We start from the raw sequence: 23,482 nt of genomic DNA on the forward strand, positions 1-23,482 counted from the left end.
TATAAAATCTTTTTATACTAAAATGTTTTCTGCCTAAAAATGGAAGCAAACATTCTTTTTCTCCTATCCACGCATAAAAATCATAGATATAATTAACTTCATTGAGATACAATGTAGATAATTAAAATATATTATATATATAATTTTCCTTTTGTTATAAAATATCCCTTTTCCTAAAAAGGACAGCAAATATTCTTTTTTTCTCCTCTATATGCACTAATAAAATCATAAGTATTGACTTCAGTGTTATAACACTTATCCTTCAGTGAGATCCAAATTACACATTTCTCTCATCTCCCACCAAATGTCGGCTCACCTTGCACTTTGGACATTTCTGGGCGTTCCTTTGCCCATGCTCGATCTCGCTGGCCCAGTGGCGCAATAATTTGTCTCCTTTTTTGTACTCCTTGCAGTTAACGCCTTCATGCCAAGGAGCATGGCACTTAAAACACCAAACAAATTGGCAGGTGGGGCACTGGATCTGTGTAAGGAAGAGTAAAATTCAGTACCGATAAACAGCCTGTTGATTTCTTAAAGAATAAGAATGACAGTGCTGGTAGGATATCACTAACAAGTTATAATCTATCCACATTTATAGTATCTTCCCCTCTACAAGACCGTGCCAACAACGGGATATAAATGTTCTGGTACTGAAGGAGGTCAGAATTCATTTGACAAGATTATACTGGAACTAAACACTTATGACCTTCTAGAAATCAATTTGACCTTAAAAACTGCTCAGACGGAAGCAGAGTCAAACCTGCACACTCACAATGTCCCAAATCCATGTGCTCCGCCTTCTCTTTAATTCATTACGCCCTTGAACCAAACTTTCAAGCATCACATCACTCTTTCTACCAATAACTCAATTCAATTTTGTAAAATGAAGATATTACAGATGTTTCGTTGAATGAGAAACACAGTAACACATAAACTATTCTCCCAACCTTTTCAATGAGAGGGCAGTTCAAATGTTAGCTATTCCTGTTTAGCATCAATCTTCGTAAGGTCAATGATAAAATAACACATTTTAGAAATAAATCAGTATGGTGACGCTGTGGCAGGTTCAAGAGACCTTCACAGCTTCACTATGCGAGGGGTATGAACAAGAGAAAGAGAGTGCTCATTGAAAACATTTGTCTTCCTTTTGGCCCCTGGATGGAAGGTATTTTTGCTAACAGTTGCCCTTACTTTGAGTGACAGCAGAGCAATGTATCCATTCACGGTATGTCCAGTCTGCACTCTCAAACATACGTGCACAGCTTGATTAAAGTGAATTAATACAGTCTCATTTTTCAGTGCATTGATAGTTGATTATTCTACTCTTTTCTTCTACATACTACTTCATATAAATGAATTTATTGACTACATTGGAAAGAACAGTTAGAATTTATTTTCATAAGCTACATATATCACAACTTACTTTTTTAGAAAGCCACTTAAAAAAAAACAGTGGTTTTCATATATGGATTAAATGAGCGGTAATTTGTAACAGTTTGGTTTATAAATCAAAATACTATCATTTTTCACTTACATCAGGTAAAGACAATGCTTTTCCCATGCAAGTATAAAATAACAAAGGTACTTTTGCTTTTATAATTATGTCAAAACAAACAGCATTTTTTCCCATAATATTTAAACAATCGTTAGGTGAACTTATTAACTAAAATTCTGGTATATTAAAATACTTGGACTGAATGTATTATATATTTACATACACTTCTTTCAGTCTCAAAATAAATTCTGCAAAAGTGGTAGAGAAATCACAAAGATGGAGAAGCTAAGGCTCAGAAAGGTCCATTGACCTGCTCAAGAGCACATGGCAAGGACAGGCCAAGGAGGGATTTAAACCTGACTTGAAAGTCAGCATTCCTTTCACTGTGCCAAAATCCTTCCTCGAACTAAGCTGCATTCGTTCTTTGGCAATTAAAAAATTTAAATGTAGACGTCAATAAAGGTCATATAGTGAAGTTATCCAGAAGGCCCAAATTCTAAATTGCGGTCAGTTTAAGGTGAAAAGCCCTCAGAAAAACTGGGAAACTACTTGTTTAGAGAGAGAGAGTGAATCAATCATTCAAATTAACCTTGTCTGTCTTTCTAATCATGAGCAGTAAAATGAGTCATTTGTAAAGTAAGGAGGGTGAGTGAAAGTGGATGAGATCCAGATAATAAAAAAATATAAACTGTTTATTTTCCATGCCACTGAACAATAAGGAGTAGATATAAATATCATATGCAGCCTTCCTTTCAGTGTAATTGATGAAAGAGGGGGAAGACATCTGCCATTGTATCACATGGACCCAAATACTGAACTCATTATTCTAAATCACTACTAGCCTGTGGTATTGTTAAATTAAAAATAATCTTTGGTTTTTAATCAGTGTTAAGGATAATTATATGAAATGAATCCAAGAGTCAAACACTGCCATTGAGCCAGTTCTGAGTCATGAACAGAAGAATACAAGTGTACACAAAGGTGCTTTGAAACTGGGATTCGTGTTATGAGTGTCGGATATTAATGGTCCAAAGATCGTTTCAACCAAGTACTGAAGGGTTACACCATGGATCTTTAATGAAAACAATTAGACACCATCCTAGGGAGAATCAGACATTTGGTATACACACCAGGGCCTCTGGCTTCCCACTTCTCCTAAGTCAACAACTCGACCTGCTGCAGAACCTGCTCGCCCATCTCCCCCAGCAACTAGACTTGAGGACAACCTGAGAGGAGTTTGCCTTGCAAACTCTCGATTGAAGATGAAAAATGTAAATTCATGCCTGAATGGTGCCCATCTCTCACTGAAGACATGCGTGAAAGAATTACTTAGGATTAGAAAAATGAAAGGTCCGGCAGCAACGCCAACAACCTTGGTACCCCCGAGGTGGCCTCTGATTGTTGTCTGAATGCTGGCGTTTCGATCTGAAGAGGCCAGGTGACTCCAAAGAGCTGAGTCACTCTGGTGGCTGATCCGTGGAGCAGGGAACACAGACGTTGACCTTTTGTGTTAGAGGGACTCACACCTAACAGAGCTGGTGTTCCAATTGCCCAGGATGCCTACCCACACACCTGCTGATACTGCTTTTCTGTCCTTCTGACTCCCAGTGGAGCCTGACAGGAAATCTCACTAACAGGAACCTGACCACAGCCTGGTTGCTTAAAATTGGAAAGGGCCCAATTTACACGATCCGATCAGTCAACTGAAATCTTACCCACATGGAACACTCCTTCCTTCGAGATACCTTCACTGTTCCTCCCAGCATATCTAGTATCTTTCTTATCAAACTCACACTAAGCACATCTCCTCTCTGGCACACAGACTTACCCAGGGCAAAAGCTTTGTCTCCTTCATCCCGTAGATTCTAATTTGAGTCGCACACAACTTCAGGCACATGGTGGGCACTCGTTAAATTGTTTGGGAAATGAATGATTTTATGTACAGTAGGTATACACAGAAGCTAGCATACATGAATTCAGAGAATAAAAGAAAAAGAGGGGAAAAAGCCTCCACCAGCCAATATATCTAATTTATGACCAGTGGCTGAGAGGCTGAGATGGCTATCACTACTCCTTAGATAACCAGATGATGTCTAGTAAATAATTTATCCACATGACACTTTGCTAGGCATCATGATTAATGTGCAAAGTCTTCTATACGAGGCAGGGTTGCAAGTGTTTCAAGGACAGAGAGATCAGAGTGAGCAATATGAATTAACTTGCCCCAGAAAACAAGAAAAGTAAGAGAACTTTCTATTTATACTTTTGCCTTCTTTTTCATGTTTTCCCCCCAGAAATCTGGGCTATACTGATACTGACTGACAAGTTAAACCAACCCGATTGACCTAAGCAGATGGTATCTGCCCTGACAGTTCATGCCCAGAGAGGAAATAGTACACAAAAGAAAAACAAAGGCTCCCAAATGAAAAAAACAACAACACTCAAGATAATTATTATTCTTCCTTATATTCCATATACTTATATATATACATATATATTTTTTAAATAAATGACCAAAGTACTACTTTTCAAATTAAAGGTCTAACAGCTATGCTTTATGTGTAACACAAATATATGAGTTCAAGTGTTACCAATAGGATTGGTTTGATTAGAATTTCAAGTTAAGGCAGATACTCAATAATGAAACACATTCTTGAATTCATTTTCTCATTCAACAAATAGGTATTAAGCACCTTCTAACTAGCAGGCGTTAATGGTACTGATTTTAGATACAGAAAAAAGGATGAAAATACTTGTCCTTAAGGAATTTACAAGCTAATGGGGAAGACAGAATCCCAAAGAACTATACAATTCTGTAACGACGGAGCGCATAGAAGCTTGGGCAAGCAGGTGATATAGGACGAAGCGCATAGAAGCTTGGGCAAGCAGGTGATATAGGAGAGGTCTTTCCGGGAGGGCTGGGAGAAAGGGGCACAGAGAAAGTGATCTTGAAAGGTGAGAAGAATGCCACCGTGGCGGAGGTAACACTTCAGCTGGAGAATTCAGCCAAGCCGCCAGTTAGAGGCAAGCAATCTGGAGAAAACCCACTGCCACCAAGCATGCTGACTCGGCTCACTCACTCAGGGCCATCAGGAGATAGCACTGAGTACACTTGCCCCTTTCGGTTTTGGAGATTTTAGCAATCTGCATGGGAAAAGGCAGTCTCTCATTTTTCTACTGTAGAACAGTTGGTGGGTGACTTATTTAATGTGCTTCTTTCTACTGGCCAAAGTCTCTCTCACTAAACAGCCTTTCCCTGCATGGGGTCTGGTAAGAAGCGGGGTAAAGAAACTGATAAGATTCGCTGGTGTGTAGCTTCAGCCAAGATTCCCTGGAGTGTCATATTGCTGTACATAAAATGAGCCCTCTGAGATGTGCAAGGAGGGAACTCATTACCTGCAAGAGCCAGGAGTGGAATGCATTCTCTGGAACCTGCTGGATCCAGATGACAGCTACATCAGAGGAGCAACAGCGAAACCAGGAACTAGAGCAGGACAGTGATGGGTTTTCCCAACCCATGGAGCACCTAAGGCTGAGTGCTTTTGTTCACAGGAGGCAGACTTGCGGAGTGGGGTGCCTCCAGGGACTTAATTTGGGAAGCTGGGCTTGCTGACCCACAAAGCTTGAGCAGAATGCCTCCGGCAGAGTGGTGTGCCCTCTGGGCATTGGTTAGATACCTTGATAGAACTTTGTAACATGTCTTGATAAACCACCCAACTGCAAGCATTTCTCACCGACATTACAACATGTCGACTTCCGTAACAAAGCCCTTCAATCACGAATTTTGTTTGGGAGTTCTGCGTGGCCCTTACAACATTAGAGCCCACAGAAGTCAAATAGAGCCTTTTAATGAAGAGCGTCCAGAACCACCACTCAATGTTGCAGCTAGCAGCCCAAGGTTTCCCCAGCAGCTTTAGTGTAGCCGAACAAAATGCCACTTCAAATGGCTCAATACTAGTCACGGATCCAAATAGTCTCACATTGTTGCTAGTGCCGTCCAGATGGTTCTGACCCACACAGCAGACACTGCCTGTCCTGCGTCATCCTTGCAATTGTTCCTGCGCTTGAGCCCAAGGTTTTGTATTAGGTTTCCTCTCCTCCTGTGTGTCTCCCAAACTACAGGACAGCCAGCAGACACCTTATAGAAAACACGGAAAGCTAAACGACTGTCAGATCGGGGCCTGTCCCAAAGAGGTCAATAGAGTAATTAACCGGAAAATCACATATTTAGGACATTTTTTCAAGAACCAATGGTGTTTTTCTTGGCGAGGAGATCTGAAGGAATGCAGGGGGCTAATGAGAAGGGAGAGAGTCTTGGTGCATTGTTTCATGTATGTTCAAGGGCACATAGCTTGCTCCTTTACAAAATCAAAATTCTAGAAAGCAAGAGTAAGGAGCCCTGGTGGCAAAATTATTAAGTATCAAAAAATGTGTATCGGTTTAACCCTAACACAGCAGCTCCATGGGGGAAGACAGGTCATTTGTCCCTGCAAATGTGACATCCCAGAAAAGCCCCTGGGGTAGTTCGACGCGGCCATCTGGGGTCCCTCTGAGTTGGAACACACTCGCTGGTCCTAACAACAACAACAAAGTAGGAAAGGCAGCAGAGGAAGGGCAAGTCTGACTTCTTCCCTTTCATCGTCTTCCCTGAGATTCACCGCAGACCGGGCTCTCCCTGAATGGCAGTGCTTCTCAGGGCCCTGCTCCCTTGAACACAACCCAAGTGTGGTCAAGGGACCCTTTCCCCGGTTTCCCACAGCACAGCTGAAACACAGCTGAAAAATAAGAGCGAACCTTTCCCAGAGGCTGTGCTTCGAAGGCGGACTAACACGAACTAACAAGACACTGCATATACTTGTGAATAAGCCGAGGTTTTCAGCACATTTTTATGCAGTTTTTTGGGTAACATTAGGTGTCCCGACTGCGATTCAGGTCAGCTTACACTCGAGTATATAGATGGTTCTTTATACTGAGATACAGTCCTTACTCATAAACATAACCTTGTTGACGTCCACGAATATTGGTTCTGACATATGTAACGCACTACGTATTACACAATACATTCACCTCTGTGCAGTTAATTGGGAGGTCTAAGCTTCCAGGGCAGCATGACAGTACTTAGGAATGAGGGTTTGTCCTTTGAAGAGGCCCAGTTCTCTAATTTTAGAATCATCACATCATGCAGATTGTCTTACTCTTAACCCCTGGGGCAAGAACCCCTTTTCAGGATTTATGGACTCCTCCTCTCAATCTAGACAGCAAGGTTTAGAGAACCATCTGACTCTGTTGCTCACAGACTCACTTCTTAATAGATGAATAGAAAAGGTTCTGGAAGGTTCTGCCCTGAAAGGTGTCGTTCATGCACCCTAGCCAAAGCAAGTGGTATCATGTTCCTGTCACCAAGACAACCTATTCGGAACACAGTATTTTTATGGAGAGTCATTTAATTATATGGCATGCAAGAAGAAATGGGAGAGTTCTTCATGATCAATAGACAAGAACAGCAGAGGAAAAAATCTGCCTGAAGGTACCCATGAACGGACGGGTGCTTTCACACCTGGGCTTTTTGGAAATGTCAGGCAGCGGGTCCAGAGGAAGCAACCTCTTGCACAAAGGAAATGTCCAACAAGCGTCTGATGGCCATCTAAGAGGTTTATGGCATGTGTCGTGACCGGTGTTCTACTCCTTTACCGCTCTGCAGGGTCAGTAGGGAATCTGGGAGGGCAGGGATACACAGCAGCCTCTTCTTGGTATAGACGATGACTGGGCCCAGTGGCTAACCCCGCGGTCTGAGGTTTGAATCCATTCAGAGGGACCATGAAAGAAAAGTCTGGCAACAGCGATCTGCTTCCAAAAGTTCAGGCACTGAACCTGAGCCCCCTCGACCATGACACCTCTGCGGCTACCGTGCCTAATCGGCTAAAACAGCCGATGAATTCCAATATTGGACAGTTTGTTAGAAGTCTAATTAAAAATAAGGCCTCCAAAATGTTATGGTTAATTTATATACCAAGCTAGCAAACAAACAATCACTTTAGCCAAGCACTTCATTAATAATCAGCGAGAGAAATACACTCTAAGTAAAATGCCATAGGTCTACATCATCTTTTGAGTGTGACAATTTTTCCCCCCAACAGTGACACATAGAACACAATCTTTATTCTATGCTGGCTTCTTTAAACCAGGCTAGACGAATCCATGTTTATCGCTATCATAAATCTATTCGGGCAGCAACCATTTAAGAGGCTAGGTTTGTTTTCTATGGTGTCGTGACACTGACGACATGTTGAAGCTGAGGAGAATCAGTGCGTGTGGTATGCTAGACGGCCCTTGGCGGTGGGGGTGGGGGGAGCGAGGGCTGCGCAATCGGCTTCTCAGTTTGTTGTAAACAGTGCCGATTTAAAGTGATGGAGTCAGAAGAGCACACCAACTGCATTTACATTGGAAAGCTTCACACGTTTTTTACATGTGGAAACAGATTTTTAAATCCTCTCTAGCACAGAGGCTTAAACATATTTAAAGTAAACCCATTAAGAACAACAAATCTATTGACTTAGTTGAATCCTCAGAGCCATCTTTTAACCAGATGAGGAAATAATATATGTAGAAAGCGTTTTAAGATCTCGACTCAGAGGCCTTTTGCTTCTAAAATCACGTCAAAGGTATGTGGCGTGAATGTAATTCACTGCACTTGAGTATGTGAATTTGTTTCCCTTTGTGATAAGTTAAAGCACCATTCAGTAAGTCATCATGAACGCTATTATTAGTTTTGTCACAAGAAAAGCAAACAGAATATTACCTTTAACATAGTCCCTGTTGATATGCTTGCTCTCCAACTCTGTCCAAATCAACATGAAAATATTGGTGTATGGCAGCCCATGAATTGAGAGTTTAAATCTAGTTTTAATCCAATGCTCTGGCTCACATTTCCCATCTTGGCAATTTCAGCATTTCCATGCTTCATTGAATGTGCTATCTCTTCATAAAGTTTTCCCACTCTCTCCTGTCTCTCTTCTCCTATGGTCTCAGCATTTTCTACCTACATAGGCTATGATTGTTATTCATGCACTGACCCAGAGAATAGTTCCTTTGAGAAATATATTTTGATTGCATATTCTACCAGGTATGGGGCTGGCACATGTTATTAACCTAGGCATGGTCTCCTAGAGACCACGGAAAAGGTGCTCTAAGCAAATACACATCGAAATATACCATAAACTCTCAGATGGAATAAGTAGTATGGAGGAAAGCTATGGGTATTATTAATTTGCCTGTCTCCAGGCACAATATCTGGAGAGCTACAACCTCAACATTTTATTTTCCCACTACTACCTTGTTTCCTAGAAGCATCGATGACCTAGTTGGTTACACATTGGGCTGCTAACTGCAATGCCAGCAGTTTAAACCCACTAACGCAGTGGTTCTCAACCTGTGGGTTGCGACCCCTTTGTGGGTCGAAAGACCCTTTTACAGGGGTCGCCTGAATCCTAACAGTAGCAAAATTATAGTTATGAAGTGGTAATGAAAAATAGTTTCGTGGTTGGTGTTTACCACCACATGAGGAACTGCATGGAAGGGTGGTGGCATGAGGAAGGTGGAGACCCACTGTCCTAGATACTCCACGGGAGAACATTGAGAGTGTCTGTTCCCATACAGAGTTACAGTCTAGGAAACCTGCAAGGCAGCTCGACTCTGTCCCATGGGTGGCTATGAGTTGATTCAAATGCAGTGGGTTTAACTTGTTCCTTGTCCTTGTATTCAGCTGGGGTTGAACTAATAATTTACGGGAACTATTGAGGTGAGAAATTACATTTCTAATTGGAATCGAGCTTATGGAGATAGGATAGTAAGAATTCTCAGCATTATGACAAAACTTTCAGACCAAAGCGACAGGTACATTATGAATGAGAGTCTAAGTTCGACCAAAGGCAAGGATGTCACCATAGACATCGCTCTATTCAGGAATGCACTCGTTCTGTTTGATGTAGTCTGTTGGACAACTCTCAGAGCACACGCAAAGCTCTATTGACTCAACCTTTTGCCAGAGGGGAGCTGTTAGCTGAGGGATGGCAGGGTAACAGGCCATCTGTGGGTTCTTGCTACTGCTTGTCAAGACTCACTATTTACCCTTTTCCCACCAACTAAGTAGGAAAGATTCAGCGAGTAGCTTTCAAAAAAGCTAAACAAACAAATACGCCAAATAAGATATGTTAGAGCTCAGACTTGAAGTAAGAAACACCCAACAGTATTTTCTGCTAGAAAAGATCTATGATACTTTCAAGGCAGTTTAACATATAATATTAAGTATTTCTGGATTGACAGCAGAAGCCATAACAAATGCTCAAAAATCTTGAGCATCTTGAATCAAGATATTGTAACTGAAAGACTAGAAAATGAGTCACACTGAAATAGCATTACAAGAATTTTATCAAGATACAAAACTCACGCTCAGCAATAAACCATAATATAAAACAATGCCAAATTGCTCTGACACGTTAGGCATTAGCAACTACCTTTCTTTTTCGCTTTCTCTTGGCTTTTTTCAAAACCATTTTCTCGGGAGTTAATACAGATATCACATGATTCCAGAGCTCAATCACATCAAGCAGTGCCCTACGATTCCAGTGCATCCGTTTCAAAAAATTATTTTCCTTCTTGAGCTCTTTGACATGAGCTCCATTTTACTCCACCCCCATCACTACCGTGCCCCTCAGAAACCGATACTCTACTTTCTGTCCCTGTAGGTTCTTCAATCCTGATTTAATGTATTGTATGCAGGTACCTGACTTCTCTACTCTTAAAGTTAAGATAAACCACACCACTTTGCAGTGGGTTCTGTTGCGGGGAAATCTGAATTAAAACCAACAAACAAAGTATGGCAAAAGGGAAGAGGCCAAATGTTCGCCAGACAGATGCAGACGCACACTCTGTTTGGAGCGCAACATCTGCCGGCACAAGCATCACAGCTGGGGGGCTGGACACCCAGAGCGATGCTCTCCTTGGCCAGGCAAGAATGGAGAAATAAACTGGCCAGTTAGCATGAATGAATGAAAATGCTGACAATTGCTAGATAAGTACACATTAAACAAAGTAAGAATCTGGGAACTGTTTGAATCACTCCTGTAATGTGGCGCCAGAGAGAATACAGGGAGCATGGCTGACAGATCTTCTTTTCCACAAAAGGAGTGCCAGCAGCCACCGTCTCCAGATGCTTTCCTTGGGCTGACCGTGGGCCTCCGTGCTCCTTCACGCTGAGGCTGCCAGCCCTCACCAAGGGGTTCAACCGCTTTGGCATCAGCCGTGTGATTGTGCATGGAATTCATCCTCTCCTAAGAGCACATTTCCTCCTTGACTTTTTCTCATCAAAGCATAAAGAATTGAGTCTACTGAGTTTGATATCTGGGTCTCTTTGTCTCCAACTTCTCTTCACACTTACAGACCAATTGATATGACATGTTTGTGGAGTCTGACCTGTGAGAAATATTGTCACAGAAAGTATTTGTTCCGTCCAAAATTATACACTCAACCTGTGTGCACTGTGATATGTGATGCACATAATTTTGGTGTTATTGGATGCCATGAGAACTATACTGTTTGATCACTGTCTAAGTGTACCTTGAAACTCCTTCTTCTAGCATACCATAAAAACAGTATTTAAACTACTTACTATTTCTAATCCGTTTTAAAGGCTGCAAATTCTAAAACAGTGTATGTAGGAAGTGGGCAGTACAATGCTTACATCGTTCTGCTGTCTACCTGGAAGTCAGAAGTTTGAGCCACCATTTGCTGCTTGAAAGAATGACAGGGCACTTTGCTTCTCGAAAGATTAAAGCCAAAAACACACACCTCCTGCCACCGGGTCCGTCTGCGCGCACAGGGTTCCCGAGGCAGCCACGTCTTTAGATTTAGTTGTGTGAGCCACGGCGCTGGTTTTATACTCTCCTATTTGCCTTTTGTTTCATTTTCTTTTTTTAAAATCGTTTTATAACTCTTATCACAATCCATACATACATCAATTGTGTAAAGCATATTTGTACATTCATTGCCCTCATCATTCTCAAAACATTTGCTCTCCACCTAAGCCCCTGGATCAGCTCTTTATTTTTCCCCCTCCCTCCTCGCTCCCCCTCCCTCATGAACACCTTGATAACTTATAAATTATTTTGTCATATCTTGCCCTGTCTGACATCTCCCCACATGTATATCCTCGTAATCGGTTCCCCCTTTCTAGCCCACCCTCCCTGTATGCTCCCAGTATCACCACTCTCACCACTGGTCCTGAAGGGATCATCCACCCTGGATTCCCTGTGTCTCCAGAGCCTACCTGCACCAGTGTCCATCCTCTGGTCTAGCCAGGTTTGTAAGGTAGAATTTGGATCATGATAGAGGGGGAGGAGGAAACATTTAGGAACTGGAGGAAAGTCGTATTTTTCATCGTTGCTACGTCGCACGCTGACTGGCTCGTCTCCTCCCCGAGACCCTTCCGTAAGGGGATGTCCAGTGGCCTACAGACGGGTTTTGGGTCCCCACAGCGCGCCCCCCTCGTTCACTGCGATATGATCATTTGTTCTGATGACCGAGGCATCTGCTGTTACGGAAGCAGCCAGCCTCATCTGTCTCACATAGAGCTTCTGCTGGGTGTTGAACCCCCGACCGTGCAGCTGGCAGTCTAATGGCTTACTCAGTGGTGCCGTCCCAGTCACAACCTTGAAAGTCACGTAGGTCTGTTCTTTTCTGTGCTGTATACTCGTTAGCCACGGGGGCCCACTCCACAGCAATGGACTTGGTTGGGATCTTTGTTGCTGTTCAAACGTGGCACAGTCAGTATAGACAGGCATGCACCATCTGGGGGCCCTAGTGGCGGAGCGGGCTACACAGTCGGCTGCTAGCCATGAAGCTCTACGCTACCCAGAGCTCTCTAGGAGAAAGATGAGGCTTCCTGCTCCTGTAGAGAGTTAATGTCTCGGCAACGACAGGGGAAGTCCTTCACTGTCCTGCAGAGTCACTGTCAGCTGAAGTTGTAGTGAGTGATGGATGAGTCATTTAGGTGGCTGGATGGTGTAGTGGGTTATGTGTCGGAATGCTAACAACAAGCTCAGCAGTTTGAAACCCCCAGTTACTATGTACAGAAAGATAATGCTTTCTACTCCTATAAAGACTTTCAGTCTTGGAACCCCAAAGGGACAGTTCTCCTCTGTCCTAGAGGGTTTCCATGAGGCAAAAGGAGCTCAATAGCAGTAAGTTTGTTTTTTCTCAAGTTTGATATTTTTAATGCATTACTTTATATAAGCTTGACCAATATTTCACCACATCTACATGCATAGTCCCAAAAGGTTATACTGAAGATAGAGAAAAAGGGATAGTAGGTATACTTTGCTAAGTGCTGAGAGCCAGTCTATCTCTCATTAGCTCTCCAGTCCCTCAGCTGGCCCAGTCCTAGAGTAAGCAGTATCTATTAGTATAATCACGTCAATTCTGACCATGGTCATCCCATGTGTGCCAAGTGAAATGGCCCCATCGGGGTCTCAAGGCTGACTCCTCAAAGTAAATGACAAGGCTTGTCTTTTAAGGTGCCTCGGTGGGTGGGTTTAAACTTCCAACCTGTCAGCAAGTGGATGAGTGCTTCATATTTATATCAATCAATCAAACAAAATTTACATGAATTAGGGACACACATACACATACATAGGTATGCATATATGCAGTTGTGTGTATGTGTATTTGTATATACATAATAATTTTCTAATTCAAAATAAAGCATTGGGGAAAAATGATAAATTCTAAATTGCATAGTAAATATTTTTCTGTAAGAACACTAACAAGCTCTTCTCAAATGACTTACTTCGTGCTAATATCATTAACATATACATTGTGATAAAAGAGCTTAAAACAATCTAAGCATACTTGAGTCAAAAATATATTACCTCCATATTCAAAACCATCAAGGTACACTAGAGTTAGATAATTTGTAACACCAAAAGGACACTCTTTACACACACCATGAAAGTTTGTGTTGATAGTTATGGCTGTATCAAAATGGCATATTTAAATTAAAAGAGAGGGAGGGAGGGAGGGAAGGAAGAAGGGAGAAAAGGAGAGAGAGAGAGAGAGAGAGAGAGAGTGACAGAGCAAAGCACTTTCTAAGACCAATTACTCATGAAGAGGTTCGGACTGAGCTACAAGCCCTGTGGAGCATCGCGGCGGCGGCAGAGGCTCTGGAGAACTGGATCTGCTCTACCAGCCTCTCCCATACCCTTTCCCCAGCACCCCCTTGAGCACTGCAAAGCACTCTGTGTGGATCAGTGTTGTTTTCATTCATCATATTGAACTCCATTGCAGAAGATGCTTCTCACCTTAGTGAGACCTTTTCTCCGCACCTCCCAACCCCCAACCCAAACCCAGTGCCATGGCATCAGCTACCACTCACAGTGATCCTATGGTGTTTCTGAGGCTGTCAGTCTTTCTAGGAACAGAGAGCTTTCTCTTTCTCCTGTGGACTGGCTGGGGGATTTGAATGGCCAACCCTGTGGCTAGCAGCTGAACACGTTATGCCCTGTGCAGCCAGGGCTCTCTCCCAACTTAGGATACTGCCTAGCATCGCTAGCACTTTTATTTGTTGAATAGAGGAATTAATTGCATTTAAAAATTTTTCACTAGTTCAAACAGGAGCAGAGGTGACACACTGTTATCTAAAAAGAGCTAAGCTTACACTAAAAGAAAGAGAAACACACACAGACGATACAGCCTTAGGATGTATCTAGCATTTAGTAATAACAGTCAATGAGAAAACTTTAAGTCCTTCATGATACTCTCTCTAGTTAGTCACCCAAACCATACTTACTCAAAATCATAGCCAATGTATACTCACCTTCGGCTCTGGTAAGGGGGAGGAAGCCCATTTAATGCCCACCACAAGATGGTCTAATTTGGCTGCTCCCATCCTGGCCATTTAACCTACAGCTCTGGTGAACATGCTTACTTTGTATTTGCTTTCTGATCTGGAAGGGGTGGGAATGTGTCCTTTTCTCTTGAAGGTGGTAAAGTGCTTGCACTGAGGACATGGCTTGGTGCTGGAATCAATGCGGCCGAGTTCCAAGAAGTACTTATATTTGATGGAGTCTTCGTGTGTTAGGTTGTAGACGACAGTTGTTTCTTCCAGGAATTCAAAACACTCGGTGATAGGGCATTTGATTTCTACCTGGCCAAGTTGTACCTGCATGAAAGAGCAGATAGAAGAATGAGAGAAAGGGAAGAAATAAGGTCACCACTTTTGTGACTTTTATTTAACTTTTAGAGTTGTTATAGCTTATTTCTTGATTACAGTAAAAGATCATTTGATCACCTGGCCCCTAAGATTCCTAAAATAAATAGCAATGACTCTGGTATCATAATAACTCATCACTATACTTTCAAAATAATTGATAGAGCATTAAGAACTTTTCTGATCATTATATGTGTGTACTTAAATGGACTAAGCCACAAGCTCACCAGAGAAATAAATTATCATTTTATGTTTCCAGACACTGCAAGATGACACTACTGAGACAGCCCAGTAACTATAGGAACAGTTAATTTTCAAACTTACAACACATTACAAAACAGTCTCTCAGCACTAAATCTGAGGTACATTTTACCTCTTTAAATACACACAGCTGTGTGTGTGTGTGGTGAGTTACTCTTTGGGCTGTTAACCACAAGGTCAGCAGGTTGAAACCACCAGCTGCTGGTCAGGAAAAAGATGAGGCTTCCTATTCCCTTACTGAGTTAGTCTCATGAAGCCACAGAGGCAGTTCTGCCCCGGGCTATGGGCTATGAGGAACCAGAACTGACTTCATGGAAGTGAGGACTGTCACAAGGAGAGGCAGGAAAGCCACCGATGGCACACAGTCACACTCCTTTCTTCTTCCCTGGAGCGAGTCTGACATTTGAAGAAGAGAAAACACATCTTTAATAAAAAAGGAACACTGCAAAGACTGAGGCCGGAATGAGAAAAAAAGATCTTTGAGAAAAGGGAAACATCACCATGAAGGACAGCACAAAGAGTAAACTGCACTCATACCGAGTTTTGTACTAACTCAGGTCTTTATCAGACACAAACGTTGTATTAACTCGGGTCTTTATCAGACACAAACATTGTATTAACTTAGGTCTTTATCAGACACAAAGTTTGAAAATGTAAAAAAGCTACTGGCTGGGGTTTAACACCAAAATACATGCTCTGATAATCAACGGAAAGAATCTGGCTTTGCATAATCAACGTCCCTGTCAACATGTACTTGTTCGAAGCAAAACTGGCTACAGCTCTTTATGCTGCCGTTCGACAGAAGGTGACAGGGGGTTTTCAAACCTCTGCCTATTTGTTTTCTACTGTTGACGAGTCTGCTTACTGATTTTATTATACTGATCAATCTGCTTACAGATTTCATCGATTCACCACAGCTAGTGTTATGATAGTGCTACAACTCAAATTATATTTCTATATCATGTTAGTTATAGCCTGACAGAAATGATCAGGATTTTTTTTAAAGTATTTATTCTCAAAACCATGTAAAACACAATAAGGAACTGGCTTTGTGATGTATAAAACTTAAAACATTTAAAAATTAATACACATTTGATCTGTCAACATTCTGCCCACAGTTACCAGTGTGGCTCTGAGCCAGGTGATGCTTTAGACAGTAAAGCGTCCTAAGCGTCTGTCCATAAAGAGGCCATCGTGGTGCAAGGTTGTGAGCACCCTCGACTGAGTAAGAGCAGGAGGTGGGCAGAACACCCGGGGAGCTCAGCAATGCCCAATTCAAGACGTTCTTAGAAGTTAAGGTTCAACTGAGAGCTCACGCTTTGAGGGCTGTGTCAACGAGGCAGAAGACAGTCTGAGCAATCAGACACGGCAGCGGGGCAAAGGCCTAAAAGCAGGAGAGCTCTAGAACAAAGCTTCCACATCTTTCTCACAGCCCCGAGAGGTTCATTTGCTTACAGACACCCCTCAGGTACGGATACTCTCGTTGACTTAGAAGAAGCAGTCCGACTTTACTCGTAAAGAACGATGGTGCGGCTTTACTCGTAAAGAACGATGATGGGTATAAAGGCACTGAAACCACAGCAGGAGGGCAGACCACAAAGTCATTTCCGGAGTCTGGCCGTTCCTCCCCAAGAAAATAGGAAACGATCCCATGACTGACGATTTACTTTCATTCCACATAAAAGCACGTGACCCTTGTTTATTGTGTAGCAACACAAGAGGTTGAATGCATGACTCCCGGTGTGGGACTCCAGCTTGTTCGCCTAGGAGTTTATTTATTCTATCTAGAGAAATGGTCCTCAGAGGCAGCAGTCCCACAACCACCGGGAACAGTTCGGACACAGGCAGAATGGAATGCAGTTTAGGGACTAGAACAGCGGTTCTCAACCTGTAGGTCGTGACCCCTTTGGGGGTGGACCAACCCTTTCACAGGGGTCGCCCAATTCATAGCAGGAGCAAAATGACAGTGATGAAGTAGCAATGAAAATAATGCTATGGTTGGGGGTCACCACAACATGAGGAACTGTGTTAAAGGGCCGCGGCCTTAGGAAGGTCGAGAACCCCTGGACAGAACAACCCAAGGCAATTCTGGAGGCAGGTATTTTCTTACTCGCTTAGGAGAGGAGCTCATTACACCGCCACATTGGGACACTACCCAACGGCCATCCAAGTCCTTGCCCAATTCAGGAGTTCTTGACTTGGCCTGCAATCCGATTCCTTCTCCGCAGAACACACAACTTCCTCGTTTTCATGCTTTCTGCATTGACTATTCTACAAATTCTTTCTAAAAGTTCAAGTACCCCCTACCCCAACATTCTGAGCCAAGGACCTCATATTTTACTGAAACAAACAGACATGCACACACACGCACCCAAAACATAGGAACAACAAGATTCCTATTACCCGATGTCTGTCTGCCCCTACCATCTCTTCTTTTTTATAGCAGAGGGCCTAAATCTACTGCCAGGACCACTTTAAAACTGTCTCTAAAAATGCTCCTGGAATTTCGAATTTACTGGCCCATTCAAAACTTACAGCATTTCAGTCTCTGGTGGACGGAGAATCATCGGCCGTTAGAACAATTACTCACAGGCATTTCGGTTACTCAGGTTCTTTATACTATATAAATATAGTGTAATGTAGCATCCTCTCAGCTCCTGCATGTCTTTCTTCTTCAGAATAATTTCTTCATAAGATCGCGAGCAACCGGCCATCTAGCTCAGAAGCAACAAAGTCCACATGGAAGAACACACCAGCCTGTGTGATCGAGTGGTCCCAAAGGGATCAGTTATCAGGCATCAAAGAACAAAATATCATATCATTGACTGCACACCTCCATGATAGGATCGCTGAAGACAAATGGGTGCATAAGCAAATGTGGTGAAGAAAGCTGATGGTGCCCGGCTATCAAAAGAGATAGTGTCTGGGGTCTTAAAGGCTTGAAGGTGAACAAGCGGCCATCTAGCTCAGAAGCAAAAAAGCCCACATGGAAGAAGCACACCGGCCAGTGCGATCATGAGGTGCCAAGGGACCAGGTATAAGGCATCATGCAAAAAAAAAACCCCAACGATATAAGTGTGTGTATGTATGTGTATATATGTGTATATGTATATGTATATATATACCATATTAAATGAAGGGGGAAGTGCAGAGTGGAGACCCAAGGCCCAAGTGTCGGCCAATGGAGATCCCCTCATAGAGGCGTTTAGGAGAGGAGATGGGTTAATTAGGGTGCGAGGTAGTACCGATGAAGAACACAGCTTTCCCCCAGATCCTGGATGCTTCCTCCCCCCAACTACCATGATCCGAATTCTACCTTGCAGGCCTGGATAGGACAGAGGCTGTACACTGGTACATATGAGGGCTGGAGGTACAGGGAATCCAGGGTGGATGATACCTTCAGGACCAAGGGTGTGAGGGACGATGCTGGGAGAGTGGAGGGTGAGTGGGTTGGAAAGGGGGAACTGATTACAAGGATCCACATGTGACCTCTTCCCTGGGAGAGGGACAGCAGAGAAGGGGGGAAGGGAGACTCCGGATAGGGCAAGATATGACAAAATAACGAGGTATAAATTACCAAGGGCACATGAGGGAGGGGGGAAAGGGGAGGGAGGAGAAAAAAAAAGAGAACCTGATGCAAGGGGCTTAAGTGGAGAGCAAATGCCTTGAGAATGATTGGGGCAGGGAATGTATGGATGTGCTTTATACAATTGATGTATGTATATGTATGGATGGTGATAAGAGTTGTATGAGTCCCTAATAAAATGTAAAAAAAGAAAAGAGGAGAAAAAAATGATTAGGGCAAAGACTGTACAGATGTGCTTTATACAATTGATGTATGTATATGTATGAACTGTGATAAGAATTGTATGAGCCCCTAATAAATTGTTAAAATTAAAAAAAAAAGATCGCGAGCAACAAATAAACATGACTAAGTGAAGTACATTTATTCAACAAAGATATACTATTTAAAAAAATTTTAAAACATCTTAGTATCACAAAAGTTAGTATCACTTTAATTTAGCATTTTACCATTACTTTAGCAATCTGCAATGGTTTTACGTTCTGGGTGTCACATAAAATAATAGTACATCCTACCAATGACCATGTGTTGAATATAAATGAATGTGCTTTTTATGGTCCTGAGATGGACTTTGGAGAGTTGAAAAGGGAGAGAAACACCAGGTTTCTGTGGAAGGAAATGGACGATAAATAAGGAAGCAAGTAAATAAGCATGACAGAGTATAACCAGTGAAGTGAAGAAACTACACATAGAGCAGAGGAGAATTTGAGCTGAAAACTGCAAAGGGCCTGTCATGAAGAGAACTTGGGGAGACTGCAGGCAGAAGAAAACCCAAGGGCAATGGACCCAAGGCAGAAAGTGCCCACTGTGCCTGGTTCCAAGCACAGAGAAGAGTGAGTGAAACATACCCTGGGTGAGGCAAAGAGCAGAAAGCCATGGAGGCGGAAAGCCAGCAGGAGTCAGGGATAGGGAGTTTGGACTGTATTCTACTGTCAGTCTGACTCACTGACTGGGCTTATGCCCCAGTTTGCATTTTAAAAGGTAACAGTCAGGTCATCCTGGCGAATGGACTGTGAGGGAGCACAGGCAAAGGAGCACACTGGATTCCTGATCGCTCTTCCTGATAGCAGCATCCAACAGCAGGAACAGATGCCCGGGAATGGACGAGCAAGAGGTGATCTGGTACACGGTATATGTTGGAAGTGGTACCAATGAGATTGGTGATGAACTAGATAGAGGGGTAAATCAAAGACAACGCTATGCTTTTTTACGCTAATGATATGAGTGGAAAATGTTCTTTATTCAGAAGTTTCTAATAAAATACAGTGTATGTGAATATTTTATAGTTGATGGAATTATTTTCTACAGTTTTCACAGTAACAAGAATAGAATATATGTATTCATATAGATAAGTTAATAGTTTTTATTTCCTCTCTCTTTGTATAGCTATATAGTTAGAGATATGAGTTTATACACATTGCGGGGAAGTGTGTATATGTGTGTGTGAAGTAATATAGAAGATCCAGGAAATAAACATGATTCTTGGCTTCAAAGCAACCAATAGTATAAGATTAAATCAATACTAACAGCCTTATCGACTAACTTGGGATGTGCTGGTACTAATTTATTTAACATTTACTCAAGGAACGGTTCACATTTTTTATTCTGGATCATTTTAAACATGATGAAAAGTTAGCAGCTAGGGATTATGAATACCTTGAATAATCACTCTGTGGCTTCAGCAATTAGCAACTCACAGGCAATCTTGTCTCCTTTCGGCCCTGAGACAACATACATCATGTCAACTCATCTCTATATATTTCTGCATAGTTCTTATTTTTAAAAAGTCTTTTTGAAAGACCCCTGGTGGCATATAATATTTCTCCCCAAATTATTTAATATCAAATTAGCATTTTAAAAATGTTTTCTAACTTCTGTCTATAAGATTACATGTACTTAACCCTAAAACAAATGTACTTACACTTAAAACAATGGTATTTGAAGTTTCTGTGTGTTCAATCCTGTGCTATCATTTGTATCCCCAAGAAAAGAAATACACTCGCTGAACAAAAAAACACGTCCATTCTTGTAAAAGAAATTACTTAACTCTAAAGCAATCTCCAAGGGTGTCAGTAAGAGACATTATCATCACTTAATGCTCAAACTACATGGCTAATTTCCCGCCTGGGAGAACTGAATGCAAAAGCAATTTGGTGGCTCGGGCACCGGGGAGCTCCAGAGAAGTGGCAGGTTAGTTAGCTAACTCCTCCAAAGAGAAAGCATGGCGTGGGTCTCAAAACGCAGTGTTATCAACGGTCTGGTTTTATACTTTGATCTTGCCTTTAGGTTCTGATGTTCAATATTTACCTTTAAATGTCAAATGCTTACGTTTAAGTATTTTAACGTATGCCTTGACAGTTTTGCTTATTAGATACCAAGGGACTTCAAATTTCCTTCTCTTGGCAGAGATGAGAATAATATGACAAAAGCAATAACTATGATCATAAAACACACCGAGTATCTTCCACATGCCAACCATTGTTTTTTACATTTCCCTTACATTACCCCCTTATGAAGTAGCAGAGTGGCAGATTAACTTTCAGGCTCAGAGCTCCCTCACATTGCTCACCATTACAGGGAGTGGCTCCTCGGCTGACACATGCTTTGCTGTCTACTCAAAGATGATCTACAGTGCTCGATGCCGTGGGCATTTAAGAGGTTGAGAAACATTAAGCCCCAAACTCCAGGCATTCTAGCAACCCTAGGAAATATAAATAAATGTATAAATAAATTCACACTCATCGACGAGCTTGTTATCTAACATTTCGTACGTATGACAAAAGTTAAAACAACCTACTCTCCATTTCACACATTAGCGACTGAGCAATGTCTGGCAATACTGCTGCATCGAAGGGTTGAGGTTTTGTATCGACGGAGCTGGATTGTGATTCCAAATGGACTCGTAGTTGTGCAACGATGTGATCTGATTGTCTGTTTAGGAGGTAGTCTGCATGCTTGCATAACCCAGACTTCAGCATGACCACCTGGTCTTTGCAAGTTAATTCTATGGATAAGTGAGGAGTGGATCTAGAAAGAAAACCATGCCCAGGAACATCATGTAAAAGTGCTAAGTTCCACACACCAAGAGAAGGGACACCTGAGAACCGGCCAGAGGAAAAGCATACTCCCTTCCGAAGAACACTAGTACAACATGTATATGACTGCTCAACATAAATATAAGTAACAGAAGATAAAATGGTATTTTCAAAATGCTGAAAATATACATACAGTTTCAACATGGATCACATGCTTAGTAAAGCTCACTGACATTTTCTGAGAAAAGAGATAAACTAAGTCACCATCAGCAAACAATTTAGCCAGAAGAAGGCAATCCTAGACAGCAGCTTGATGATGCCAGCAGGAAGAAAATAATGAAATTGGCATATGAGTAAATATGAATAAATATTAGAGATATAGAATGATAATGTGTAGTGTTTATCAATAAAGTGCACAATTACACAAAAGTTTAGGTAGGGTCTTTGAATTGTCATCAAAAAAGTTCAGTATTTGCTTATTCTTTTGGTATTAATTGCTGTCAAGTTGGCTTTTAAGAAACCAAGAAATCATTCTGCAATCTCGAGAGGAACACTATAAGACTAACAAAATCTAGTTAGCTTATTGACGCAGGAAACTTATATGAGGGGTACCCCTTCGCGCCAAGAAAACCCAGAATTGTGCTTGGCACAGTGGACTCTCATACAACACATTTTTTCCCACTAGGTGAGCATGGATACACTTGCTGTGAGTTAGTGCACTCAGTGGTATCACCTGGGAAAGCTCTCTCTGGTCACAGTGAATTTTTTTCATAAATGCAGTTTCGCTCAAGTCTCGTTTTTTGTGATGGGCAGTTTAAGTGAACAGTGTGCAGCTGTGAAACTTTGTTTCCTGCTTGGGAAAAATGCTGCAGAAAGCATTGTGATGTTGAACACAGCTTACAATACTTATAAAACACATTTAAATAGATATACCATGGAAACAATTATAAAGATGAACCTTGTGTGACAGTATTCATATCTACCCAAAGTAGATTTTAAAACAAAAAGCATTATAAGAGTCAAGGAGTGAAATTTCATGACAATCTGTAGGAAGACAGATCAATTAATTCTAAATTGTCATGTACTAAGTAGCAAGACTCCAAAATATAGAAGGCAAAAATTGACAGACTGATAAGGGAAAAGAAAGCCACACAAATTAATCATAGTATGAAATTTTCACATAGAAAATAAGAAAACTGTAAGGATATAGAAAACTAGAGTATAAAAATGTTGACTGAATTGATACATATGGTACATACATGCCCACATTTCTTTTAAGTACATAAGGATGTGTGGCCGTCACATAATCTGTCAACTTGCCTGGAGGGATAGAGGCTAGCCTGGCCATCAGACCAAAGACAACAATGCCTCGGTGGGGGCATGGCACTCTCCTGAGGATTCTGGGAATTCCTGTCTTTCTCCCTGGAGGTGGGACACACACTCTCCCTGAAAGAGATTCCTGTTGACAATCCATATGGAGACTCGCCGATGGAGGTAGAGCCCTGCAGGTGGAGAAGACCCACGGAGACCCACGTCAGTGTTGAGACGCTTCCACTGCTACTGGATGCACAAGACCTTCTACCCATTGCCTGTGGTCTTCCTGCATTCAGCATCATTGCATGTGCTGCATGAGTCTAATGTGGAATTTATGGACTAGTTTCGAACATTGAGGCTAATAACGAACTTCTGGACATGATCTGGCCTGGACTGCGAATGTTTTCTTACTATATAATTACTCTAACATAAAATTCTCTCTTACACACGAGTCTCCCTAGACTTGTTTCTCTAGTCTACCCAGACTAATACAGGATGCTGACAACAAACTGAAACAACCGAACAACAACAAA

General features: G+C 42.0%; 1 protein-coding gene across 5 annotated transcripts in view; it reads right to left on the minus strand.

The window, feature by feature from the left end:
* RNF217 (ring finger protein 217) overlaps nt 1-23,482 on the minus strand; it is a 131,049-nt gene that overhangs the window by 29,845 nt on the left and 77,722 nt on the right. For all 5 annotated transcript variants that reach the window (XM_075554604.1, XM_075554601.1, XM_075554602.1 and 2 more), the window contains exons 2-3: nt 14,475-14,708; nt 317-481 (exon numbers count right to left, since the gene is read on the minus strand). In XM_075554604.1, the coding sequence (XP_075410719.1) occupies nt 317-481; nt 14,475-14,708 (399 nt within the window). The remainder of the gene's footprint in view (nt 1-316; nt 482-14,474; nt 14,709-23,482) is intronic.

The sequence above is a fragment of the Tenrec ecaudatus genome, chromosome 7, assembly GCF_050624435.1.
Source record: "Tenrec ecaudatus isolate mTenEca1 chromosome 7, mTenEca1.hap1, whole genome shotgun sequence".
NCBI lineage: Eukaryota > Metazoa > Chordata > Mammalia > Afrosoricida > Tenrecidae > Tenrec > Tenrec ecaudatus.